The sequence below is a fragment of the Phaethon lepturus genome, unplaced genomic scaffold, assembly GCF_000687285.1.
Source record: "Phaethon lepturus isolate BGI_N335 unplaced genomic scaffold, ASM68728v1 scaffold3696, whole genome shotgun sequence".
NCBI lineage: Eukaryota > Metazoa > Chordata > Aves > Phaethontiformes > Phaethontidae > Phaethon > Phaethon lepturus.
Window position 1 is genome coordinate 107,017 of NW_010543974.1, and position 13,117 is coordinate 120,133.

At 42.3% G+C, this 13,117-nt stretch overlaps 1 protein-coding gene across 5 annotated transcripts in view; it reads right to left on the reverse strand.

Annotated features, from left to right (window-relative positions):
• Window positions 1-819: 819 nt before the first annotated feature.
• Window positions 820-13,117, reverse strand: part of KLHL32 (kelch-like family member 32) — a 95,812-nt gene continuing 83,514 nt past the window's right edge. For all 5 annotated transcript variants that reach the window (XM_010288511.1, XM_010288510.1, XM_010288509.1 and 2 more), the window contains 4 exons: window positions 8,006-8,064; window positions 5,399-5,591; window positions 2,776-2,870; window positions 820-981 (listed from right to left, as the gene is read on the reverse strand). In XM_010288511.1, coding sequence (XP_010286813.1) covers window positions 820-981; window positions 2,776-2,870; window positions 5,399-5,591; window positions 8,006-8,064 — 509 coding nt within the window. The remainder of the gene's footprint in view (window positions 982-2,775; window positions 2,871-5,398; window positions 5,592-8,005; window positions 8,065-13,117) is intronic.

Consider the following 13,117-nt stretch of genomic DNA (forward strand, 5'->3'; position numbering starts at 1 on the left):
TTATACAGTAAAGAGGCTGTTCTCCACCATTAAAAGACTGCAGCTGTCAGGAGGAATTGATCATATGACAGAAGGTAACATTTATTTGATAGTAGACCTTGGTAAATGACATCCCAAATGATGTTTAGATTCTCAGACGAACACATTCAGTTCAGACTTGGGTTTAACCGTGAGGCTTCGGTGTCTTTGTCTTTCAGCAGAGAATTTTTATCTGTTCCTCATATACTATAGGGCTTGTTTATGTTTTATTTTTGTTTTAATCTGCTTTGCAGTATTTAAATTTCAAATGAAGTATTATTAAATGAGAACCTGTAAATGATGGCATTTGGAATTGGAAGTGAACACATTTGTTATTCTTTTTGCCAAAGGTATTGAGTAAGTTGCATAATTACCATAGTATTATATCACCTTTGTCAACATAAACACAGCTTTCTATCAGCTTTGAAAGCACCACTGGTGAACACCTGAACGTGCAGACTCCAAAGAAGAGCAGCCCAGGAGGAGATGAGAGCATTCACAATGCCTTACAAAGTTGCATAAGGAAAAGTAGAGACAGGTAGCAAGTAGTCACCAGCAGAAATGCCAAACGCTCTCATGTATATGCTTCTACATCTGAGACAGGCGAGAGAAACTGCAGCCAGTTTTTGTAGCTTCCTTCCTGCCTGTTGTGATCCAACTTTAAGACAAATGTGTGAAGGTAAAGCAGCAGCCCGTGAGGATTGATTTTTTCACCAATCCATAGGAACACTTCTATACATGGGGTTTGATTTTTTTTTTTTCCCCTCCGCTCCTGATTTTACGACATGCACGTTCCTTGTCTCACATTGTGCCAATCCTGTGGTGAGGCACTTGCAGAGTCTGAAGGTTGGGGCATGCGAAATAAGGAGCTGGAAGAAAGCACGCTGCTATTCCGTTGGAAGCGAAGGGGAGTGTAGGCCCGTAGAATACTTCTTCCTTCCCCTCCTTGCTAACATCCAGCACCTGCAGGTCAAAGCACACAAAATATTTCAGGGATCACAAAAGAAGCTGAAGTAACTTTGCTGGCACACACCACATATATGTACTAAATCCCAACAGAAAGGAAGTTTCAGATCATTTTTAGACTGTATTTATGGATCTGGTGATCTATTGCTGTCCTCATCACCCAAATCTTACGCTAGCTCAGGCACTCAGTAGCAGACAGTGACACTGGATCTTGCTTCCTGGCAGCAGAACATGCAACCATACAAGTAGGGCTCTGCACAGAAATGCTGCTGTTACCACAGAGTATGAATCATTTCTCAGCTTGGTGCTATATAGGGAGCAAGGGAGCTCTATCGAAGCTGGATAGACCAAATAAATGAATGACTTAAAGAAAATTAAGAGATATGGAAAAAGTGGATTTTTTTCTTCCAAAGGAAAGCGCAACCTCAAATTTGCTGAATTTGAAGATAAAAGGGCTAGTTTTACTGGTTAAAGTCAGGCACACTGCCAACAACAGAGAGGGGCAGCACACACAGCTCTGCCAAAGCACTCATACTTCTTTTTCCTTTAACACGACGACTGTCATGGGCAGGCTGCCAGTTCACAACCTGTTTGGGGATGTGGACAAATGTCTATTTAAGAAAGCAAGACCCCAGGATCATTTTCACTTGTCACTAGGCAGTATTTAAACCCAGGTGCAATACTACAAAGTACCTGCTGATTATAAATGAACGTGTTGGTGGGGTACAACCACTGCCTTGACATTGTGCTATTATTCCATCTGTAGCACTGTATGTCAGCTAGCGAAGCCAGTTTGAATGAATTTTTCCAATACCAGTTGTTAGGTATGGTATCCATCAATTTAGTAAAACAAAGTTATACTATGACCAGAACATGGTTTTAACTCCTTATCTTGCATGATCTATTCTTTACAAAGCCATGCTAGTAAGTGTTCATTATAAGACCAGCAGCTTGACATCTAATACATTCCTTTCTTATGCTAAGGCTAACTTCTAGCCTTATGGGACAGTTTGGAGGTGAAATCCTGAAATCCTTAGGTAGAAGCTAATGAAAATGTTGTTTATCAGCAAAAGTGCAGAAACATGTAAACAAAAGTTTCCGTCTGTAACTGCCCAGCCAGTCACAAATTGCTGTGATATAGATTTGCTTCACTCAGAAAAATGCAGAAAGATAAGAATTCCTAGTTTCTGCACTGGAATATCTGAAAGCCATGGATCTGCAGGCAAGCTGCTCTTACACAAGATGAGAGAGCAGAAGAGTTTGTTGCATCACCTTTTGCCTACAGCAGGGATCAAAAAGCTCCCATTCGAGCTTTGAAGCAGTAAGCACTAGGGCAGGTTGCAGGCTGACTGAACTTTGTCAAAGAAAAACTTGTTAACTTTGGCTGTTCTTCAGAAAGACAACGTGTAGAGAAAAAAAATCACAAGATGGGCTGAAAAAATTGTTAGCCCATGCCCCATCATCCATTTCTGCAACTCTCTTACTTTTGAGCTTGATAGTGTAACCTGAGAATATATACTTACTATTTTACCCAAACCTTGCCAAAGGAGAGACTCCTCAACCCTGTTTTATTAGAATATCTTAGAATAATTGGATCTAATGGCTCATCTGAATATAGTTTTAATATCCACAGTATTTCCTCTCTGTGTTTATGCAGGTTCAGTGGCTGCATAAGAAACATCCTTAACCTCTCCACTTTACATGGATTTTCCCTTTTGAATAACCACTGTGCAAAACATTATCCTTGCAAAATTATTGGAAAAGACTTTAAAAGAAACCTAAATCACTCACTTGGATACATGCCAAAGGCTCATTTGTCCAAATAGAATAGCCACCAACTAAATATATTCTACCATTGTGGACGGCGACTCCAGACTCATTTTGACCTAAAGCAAAAGAGGAAATAGAAACCACTTTCAGTGTTTAATTAACCCTTTTAGCACCAAATGTTGGAGTTCTGTAACACAATGCAAATGTACTTGGCAGTAACTTGCCTGTTTCAGAATTCACAACATGCAACAGCGAAGGTGAAGTGTGAGGGCTGTTTTTTGCTCCCTGTGGGAGCCCCATACGGTGCTGTCCGGAGAGATACCCCAGATGAGCAATAAACAGGCTGTGCAGGGGACCATCTGGTGTCTCCTCAATGGTGCAGGTTTTTATACGCATGTATTTCATAGGTGATAGGCGAGCTCCCTGCCTGCCTCTCAGCTACTATCACACACATACATCCAAGCAGACAGGTAAACAGAGAGAGCTGAACACCTCTTCAAGTTCTGCCCACACCTATTCACCCGCCCATTCCTCCAGGTACAAGTATGGTGAAAACTGCAGAAGCTGCTGTGCAAGCTCATTCCCATAGCAACGGTCTCCTGAACAAGTTTGGAAGGATAAATACAGCCTTAAAAAAACCTGCACTACACAGTGCAACGGGCAGATTTACCACCAGTTGCAGAGACGCAAAAAAAGGCTTAGATGGCTTCTTAAGCACAGGTTGTGGAAACAACCCATCAGGTTGTATCTGAGGACAGGCTACTATCTCACAGCATTTAGTGATACAGTGTCAGCTCCAGAACGAGGGTGCCTGTGGTGCCAGTGCTTTTGTTGTTGCAAATCAGATGATGTCCTTCTCAAAGGCTGTCAATTCCTCCAGATAAGAAAATAAAACAATTAACTGGAGAGCAAAAGGGACACGAAAAACTAATTCTATCTGACAATGCGTTAACTCCTGTTTAATCCACGCCCCTCTCCCCAATGTCTATGAAGTAGTCTGATGACCTGACTCAGAAACCAACCAACCCTTCTCCAGATCCCAGAGATTAAGAAGCCCAATGCAATATCTTAAAGAACAAAGTTGCCACTAGAGAAGCTTTTAAACCTACCAGGAGGAAAATGACATAAGGTCATTCTGTCTTATTGTCATAAATGTCTTATTTGTCAGATGTTGGTTTCTCCGACATAGTGTTTTAGCTATCCTGAGCTTCTAGTTAAGCTCCTACACCCTTTGTAGCCTTTTCAGTGGTAAATCTCAGAAATCAATGCAACGCCAAATGGAAAAGGATGAAAAGTGAGGCAGGCTCAGTTCTAGGACTCCTACAGCAGTCTGCACTGAAATTTTTTTGGCAGCCAGTACTGTTACTAATTGAGCTCCAAGTCTCCAAAAGTGGCCCCAACATTAATGCCATCCTGTCCTGGAAATCCATCCTTTTCTGCAGAGCTACTGTTGGTGCTACTCTGAGAATGTGTCACATGCCTGTCTCAGGGAGTTGAAGGGTTGCACATCTGGGAATTGTATCAGGTGGCGGTGAAATTTGGTGGACTGTGTGGCAAGGACAGTGAGTTGCAGCACTTTGCAAGTTACTACTGTAACAGTTCTTCCTAATGACAGTCAAGAAGAACTTTACAGATCCTGTAGCTAACTGAGCTGCTCAACTCATCAACAGAATTCCAGCAAAGACACCTCCTTTCAGGCAATTTATTACAAGATACTGTTTAGAAATAAGTGATGGTTAATGAATTTCAATGAAAGCTTTGCCCTATAATGCTAGCAGAAAGCACTACAAAATGGTGTTACCATGGTAGAGACAGAATCACACAGAATCACAGAACCGCTAAGGTTGGAAGGACCTTCAAGATCATCAAGTCCAACCATTAACCCAATGCAACCATGTCCCGAAGCGCCACGTCCACACATTTTTTGAATACTTCCAGAGATGGTGACTGCACCACCTCCCTGGGCAGCCTGTTCCAATGCTTGGCCACTCTCTTGGTGAAGAAGTTTTTCCTAATATCCAGCCTAAACCTCCCCTGTCACAACTTGAGGCCATTTCCTCTCGTCCTATCACTAGTTACTTGGGAGAAGAGACCAACACCCACATTGCCACAACCCCCTTTCAGGTAGTTGTAGAGAGCGATAAGGTCTCCCCTCAGCCTCCTCTTCTCCAGACTGAACAACCCCAGTTCCCTCAGCTGCTCCCCATAAGACTTGTGCTCCAGACCCCTCACCAGGTTCTTTGCCCTTCTCCGGACACACTCCAGCACATCCAACATCCTCCGACATATCTGCCTGTTGTACACTCAAACAGGGAGCTAAATCTACCACTGCAGGCAAGCTTTTGGAGAAACAAAAATAAGTACTGGTAACACTGTGACAAATTATTTTTGATTGCTTAATTAAATTAAGTTTATGTGCACTTTCTTAAAAACTTAGTCTACAATGTCCTAAAGCTAATGTTTTGTAGAACACTGAATGCCAGAAGAGTAATCAAAAGTGTCTTGTTGGCCAACAATGGTGCCTAAATCGGAAGCAATTGCAGCGAAGTCGTGGAGTTCCACATACTAAAGGCATCTAAAGGGAAAAGAATTGGTGTTTTGTTTTAATAGTAGAGAGTTTCCCCTTTTGGTGTATAATACTTGCCTGTCAACATGTTGAAGCTGCAACGTGTCCACTGGTCAGCGTCTATGCTGTAGGAGTCTATATGCCGAACCAGGATACGATCATTGTTGTAGTCCAGATCATTTCCACCTAACACGTAAAGTTTCCTTTGGACAGCAGCCATGGAGTGATACACTCTCCTCTGCAACATCGGGCTACGGCTTAACCACTTATTCTGGAAAGAGAGAGAACCTGTCTCAGCACTGCTCAAAGGCATACCTATACTAGTCATACAGTAATAGTAGCCTGGTTACTGGTGTTCTCCTTACCCTTGGCCAGAAATCACAAGCGTATATACTCGTGTTGTTCATATGTTAAACATCTGTGTCGGTTATAACACTGACTAGACATACTGAACTTTCAACCCGTGGTTTACAGTTCTCACATTTAAATTAATTAATTTAATAGTATTTCTTGCTCTGTATTTTTTCTGTTTAGCTCATCAGGTTTCAAAGCTTTTTTTGCTTCTTTATAATTCAGTAGCAAATCCTCCTTAAGTAAGACTATCAGATGTCTTTTTTGTATACAGTGCTAAAATTATCTGTACCAACTAGCTCTGTTATGAGAAGAGAGATTCTTCTACCTTTTGTTATTCAGAAGCTTATTTGATCTTATCCTTGGGGAATGAAGCAACAGGGAAAAATAATTTCCTAAAGAATCTTCTCAAATGATTCACGTATTTGGTTTAATGCTAACCCTTTAATTGTGGGCACTTACAAAGTAACATCCTTTTGCATATTTTTCTTCCTGGTTAACAATATTCAAGAACTCTACCCGTTCAGGGGAGGGGCAAGAGGACACGCAAGAAGAGGGATTAAAGCACAGTCTTTCAAACCTAAGAAAACAATTGCTACGCTTACCAAATCAAACAACCTGGCAATGGATGACATTAATTTATTTAAGCGGAGGAAGTTAAAATCTGTGAGGAAATTCTTTGCGTTGCACGTGCTAGCGCTCGCGGTAACTCAAGAGCCTCTAACACCATTGCCTTTTAACCTCCGCAATATATAGCTATACATTTCACTGGGTAATAGCTGAATATTAGGCATTAATGTTTGCATTAGTAGTCCAGTCTCTTAACACCAGACTATAGACACCATCTGCTTTGCAAAGCCTGCCCGCATCCCCTGATTACATCTTCAGCTTCCTCCACTGCAGTGCCTGCCAGGTGAGCCGCGAAGCGCTGCAAAGGCAGGGAAACAGAGGGGCCTGGTGGGGTCATTTCTAATAAGCCGGCGTGTGAATACTAATCAGTGGTGGGGACGCAGAGGTCACCCCAGCCGGCTTGTTGGCAGGTAGCTGTGTGCTCGGTGGCAGATGGCAGGCATTATCGACTCGCCACAAAGGCCTCGCGCGGAAGCAAGCGCCGGTGCTGAATGATAGAGTTATTGAGATTCTGTGCGAGATGCAAGCAGATGTGATGGTTTCCAGTACCCACCGTAAACAATATGCCAGCAGAATTTTTAAAAAGAGCTTGTGTGTACAAACACGAAGCGGGCCCCATTTGAAGAATGCGAGCGCACACTTCCTCTGTAACTCTTTACGCACCAGGCCGGGTTTCTCGCCGTCGGGACGGCACGCTGGAGCCCTGCCACTGGTATTTCGGGGTGCAACTTTCACACCGGCAAGTAAGGAATCAAAGGAAAAGACACAGAGTAGAGACACAGTATCCGTAAGAGTGTCCCCCTCATAAGCAAAATAAGATTGCTGCCTGGAACTACTACTTGGATTTAGGACAGAGTCAGCATTAGTACAGTCGATGCCTAAAACCGCACCTCAAAAAGAAAGAGGCAGGTGTGTCGTTGCCTGCTTTCTGCTTCAGGGCCCGTATGTGCTATGCTTCAAGAAGCCAGTGGGAACCGCGTGGAAGTATCTCCTGGCACAATTTGGTTCCAAATACGGCAATCAAAGCCCCTATGCTATAATCAGAAACGTCAATACTCTTCTGCACGGGTGTAAATCAGGCTATGCAACTGATTGCAAGCTTAGGACTTTTAATTCCTAATACAAGCGAGAGGGATAACCATGCCCTAACCCTCTGAAATGGTTACTGAGCCATGCTAACCTAATCAAAACACATACATAATGTATGAAATAATCCCTAAAAGATATTTTAGGTGCTTGGGTAATGAAATGATAGGCACCCTTGCAGTCAGCAGCATAAGTCACGGCCAGGTACTGTAGTTCTGAAAGTACGCAGAAAACAAAAAGCCCATACATGCAATTCAAAGCAGAAATGCCAATGACAAGGAGCAGTTTTGTGACACTGGCTTTGAGTGTATGTTGCCCTGGGCTGCTGGATTACAAAAAAATGAACAAACAAAATAAATACTAATAAATACAGGGGATTTAAAGCACATTTCTGTATTTAATCTAGATGTTCCTAAGACCTGCAGGCTTAAAAAATATAATAGAAAGTCAGGGTCTCCATTACTCTGTTAAACTCGCACATCAGTACAAAGTGAATTTAAAACACCATTAATTCAAACAGTCAGCATTTTTAGCCTTTTAAAATCATTGTATGTATTTGCTAAGAGACGTGTTTGAAGCAAAACATATGAGAAAAACACATACAACACAGATACCCACCTGCTTAGGATCATAGACCATGAGCCTGTTTTGATACTGTGCAGTATTTGTTACTCCTCCTATGAAAGAGTTTATACAGGTTACATTTCTTCATATAAGCAAAACCAGGACCAAGATCAGGTACAGCAAAAGAACCAATTCTGGGGTTCATTTGCTGACATAATTACATTGCATACCACCACTTATGCTTCTATTCCACTGCACTTTTTAATCTGGTTACAAGGTAATAAGTAGCGCGTTTGTCAAACATCTATAAACAGAAAATAGCAACAACAAACACCCCCCCACACACTTCCTTTGTAAAGCTAATTCTATGGGCTAAAAACGAGATAAAAATTGATCTGTTTATAAATGACTGTGCATTCAGTGGTCGTCAAGACATGAAGATAAAACCCATCCCTGTTCCAAGGAGCGTGCAGTGTGTGACACGGTTTAACGGAGGAGGAGGTGGACTTGCATCAGAGAGAAGGAAGATGTCGGAGGGGAGCTCTGCCTAACGAGGAGCGTGACGTGGGACACCACTGCCAGCTGGAAAGCATAGCGCAACCCTGTGCAACTACACTCACCTATATATTTGAAGGAAATTCTGCATTTAGTCTGTATTACAGAAAGAACAGCTCCTGGTTTAATTGTAGACTTATGTTGGGACATTCCTCTATAGCGACCAGAAACACTACCATTTAGCATACATACCTTTCAATAATGTTTGGAAAGCAGGGTATAAAGCACCTCAGAAAATCCTGGAACAGAATCTGACCCAAACCAACTATTTACCTCAACAAAGTATTGTTCAATCCCCGATCATCCTGTACTCCATTGGTTTTAAATGGCAAATCTCACTGAGTAAACTGGTGGAAAAATTCTTCAGTCTCAAGTCTGTAATAAACATGTTCTTGAGCGTACTCAAGCCTCCTGGGAACATGGTGTCACTGCAGCACTGCCACAGGTCCCAGTCCCCCTCTGTCACCACCCTGGACCCACAGGAAGATGGGACCAGCCTAAAAGCTGCACCTCACCTTTCAACCTACCAGGAGGTCTGGACTTAACTAGGGTACACCAGTGGCACTCATACTGACAAACTTTTTATATTACAGTTTTAAGAGCATGTCCACAAAATCCACAACAATGAGGAATGAATTTCAGCTGTCATTACATTTGTTTATGCTTTGCTTCTTGTGAGGACATCCCCTGTTTCAGACAGAGCAGCAGCAGAGCTGCTTTCATTCCTGTGGCTGAGCTATGGCCCAAGCACTGGATTTTTTCTTTTATCCCCAACCAGTCTTAACATGCCTCCGTGCTGGGGAATCCTCATTTTCCCAGCCTCCATCTGCACCTAGCGCAGCATTTTGGTTCAGAGCCATACTGTGATTTTGAAGTGACTCCCCTCACACATCATTTCAGGCTGCAGGGCGATACTGGTGTGCATTCAAGTTAAACCAGAATCTCCACTCCAAATGTGCACCAGTTGTGCTCCAGTTCCTAACAGAAGCATAAGGGTGTCAAATAATAAGTGGTCTTTCGGATGGTTTTGTACCAGAATAAATCCAGCCCAAAGCAAAAAATGTGAACTGTACATGGAGTAGATACAGAGAACTGGGCACCAAGGTTTTGTCTGCTGATCTGCTCCTACTGGGCTTAGCTACACAGATGCACCCTTTGGTCACTTCAAGTAACTTGATGGAGGCCAAGAACCTGCTCAATGGATAGCAGCAACTGTGGACAAGAGTCTTTTCTTCAGCCACAGTGGCAGGGAGGAGTAACGCCGTTATTTGGGCACACCTCTGCAAGCACCAGCCTGTACTGGGGCCCCTACACATGGACCACAAGCTCCCAGCCCAGAGGCACTTACAGGCTACGAGGCAGCCGTGATCAGATGTAGTCTTTCCACCACATTATGCCACGCACTGCCCATCACAGCACCTGTGAAGTACACACGCAAGAACGCGCACTGGAAAGCAGTGACTGTTCCCATATCTAATCTCACAGTCTGTGATTTGTCTCTACACTGCTCTGCAGCCTTCACAGCGTTAGCGGCCGTCAGCCACATGCACGAAACAATCTTTTCTAGTATCTGCTTTGTAATTTGATTTTCTTTTACATACTTATTTTCACTTCTAGCCTAATTTTTAAAAATGAAATGTCTGATTAGTATTTTGAAAAATAAAAATCATAGTTATTTGGATGATTACCTCCAGAGTGTAAACTACAGGAAATGCATCGGAAACACAATGCTGGGTCTCATATTTTCATTCAGACAATAAGGACACCTTAATTTGGGGGGAAAGATGTGGAGGAAGAAGAGAAAGAAGGGGGCTGCTTCCTCGTAAAATAATGAATAATCAAATAAGCAAAATTATTTGCCTCTCTTCACAAAGAGCCCCTCATATCAAGTACACAGCTTACATTTTTCCCCTGCAATATTGCTCATCTGTGGTGTTTTACAATTACATTCCCTTCACATACCGCTCTAATCTGCCAAAATGAGATGCTAAGGATTTGCATACAGATTTGACTACACAAAAATAGATCTGGAATTAATAACAGTCTCTATATGTTTTAATTTCTTCTAGACTGGAGTACCCTTGCCTCCAGCAGTATTCTTGGCTTTGAAAGTCATCAAGCTGATTTGTCTGCTCTTAGGTTATGATGCCACATGCTGCTACACTGTCCCCTGCAATCAAAGTGCTCGCAGAGATAGATTCCATGCCTTCCCCTAACAAGTATATTTTATAGATTGGCAGTTTTGATCTCCCCTCCCCAGGGGGATAATCTGCATCTTAACAGGTTTCTATAGATACATCTGTCATTAAATATGCCATCTTATATCTGCATCAATTTTCAAACTCAAGTTCTTCCTAACTTTGAAGTGCTATAGCAAAAGTTTAAATTTTTCTGCCAAAATTCAAATTTAACAAGTCTGCAATGTCCTCTTGAACTGTTTTTTTTAAAAATACTCCAGGCAGCTGGGAAAGGGCAAAAGAAGAGCAATATGTCTTTTAAGAAATAGGAAAAGGAAAAAAAAAGTTTAAATGGTACTAAAAATAATACATACTTTCTCAAAAAAAAAAAAGGGGTAATTCTGCGATAATTTCTTAAACTTCTCTGCAGTGCCTTCTCCGAGGGAAGGAGGAAAAAGGCAGGGAGGCATCATAACTACACTTGAAAAGAAATATTTAAAAATACAAACCCTGTTATTAAATTTGATGTCAAGCAACAGCAGCTAATGTGGTAGTAAACCATCAGTTAAGGAAAGAAAAAACGTCTAGATGAGTAAATGACAGAAAATTTACAGTTTTGTCAGTGCTCGCTGGGCTTTATAAACTGAGAGCGATGATTGCACCGCTGTGACATGAGCGGCTTGTTTTGAGGACTAGAGTTTCCAGGAGCCAAGAAGCACGCTGAGGACAAGCCTGTCTGTCTTGCTCTTACAGCTGCAAGAACACACTCATGGGAAGCCCAGCACCCAACCCTTGAGCTTACAATTTTTTACACTGCCACAATCACTGTTGCTCACTCCCTTGCAGGCTGTAAACCCTGCTTTTTAAGCCCTCCAAGACCCGTAAGTTCCCAACTCATGCAACAGTGCACCTCTACATGGAGAGGTCCTGGAGGAGTCCAAGATCCACCTTGTCCAGCCCTTCCCCACACATGGGGGAAGGTTTGTTTTGATTCGTTACACTATTTGGTATTTTGGTTTGTTACAGTCCCCCAACTGCACTAAAAAGCACCTTCAATAAAGACACCTCCAAAAAGAGAAGGGTGAGAGGCAGTAGATTCAACACCATTTTCCCAATCAAAAATTAATAATCCACATTTATAACATGTCCTAGTAAGACCCCCACATGACTTGAGAAATCTAATCCAATCTAAATCCCCCAGAAAATCTCACAACTCTCTCTGAAATCCCCAAGTGCTAGGCTGCACGCACGAATCCCAGTTTGCTGGGAGACGTGTAAAACTACATGTTGGCAAAGAGCTCCCACGTGTATTCCTTCCAGCAAATCCAGGGAATATATAGAAACTCATGACAGGCACCCCAAGGTGCTCTGCTATTTTAAAATAGAAAACTCTCCTCTCTTACGCATCTGTGTGTTAAACACAAGACAATCCTTCCTCAACATGCAAGCCTTTTACTTCAGCCAGCCCAGGTGCAGTGAGGACAGCTGAGCTGGAGCATATTCTCCCATCCTAACAAGTGCTGGAAGACACCACCAGCAGCTCTAATTAACACTGTTCCACCTCGGATGCAATCCAGCTGCAAACAAGAGGGGCACAAGCCCTAGTTTTTTTGTGGGTGGTTTTTTTTTTTTTAAATCGTTAAAACTTGATGTTTACATTCAATCTAAGAAGAATCAATGGCATCAAACCTGTAATGTCCATGCTTGAAAGTTGTGAGATCCAAATATAATAATAATAATAACAATAATAATAATAGAAACACTGTTCCATATACAGACTAAGACTGAGTCACTGAGGCGATTTTTATGTACTTGTTAAGCTCCTGATCCTGGTAATTTCTGTGCCAGCTGCACTGCAAGATTTGATTTGGTTAGACACCATAGATTCCTACTTATTTCAGATCTACTTTTCATGAAACAATTTTATAGGTATTTACTGAGAAAAAACAGCGTACTGGTTGTAAGGTAATACTTTTCCCCCCAAACCACTAGCAAACTTTGAATAATTTTTGAAGATATGTGTTCTCCATCATTACCTTGGTCAAAATCTCAACCATTAGGGAAAAAAAAAAATAATAAAAAGAATCTTGAAGAAAAAGCTGTTACATACGAAGCAGCTGTATGCAGTTGGCTTATTTACCCCCCTTCCAAGCTGAGTTTCCATGTGCATGTCAAGATGTGATTTCAGCTGACACACTTAAGGTCAGGCAACTCCGACCTCTGCGAAACAACAGCATAATATTTTGCTTTAGAGAAGACTTTTCATGTGCTAATCTCTTGAGCACTTGAGGCTGAGAGGAAGCCTCGTTATCCGCAGCTGCAGGCGCAGGAACGGCCCAGAGCTGAACTGCCTGGCAGAGGTTCCCTGCCCCTCTCTGTCCCACGGGCACTACACCTATACGGCAGGAGGAAGGTTAACCTATACAGAAAGCAG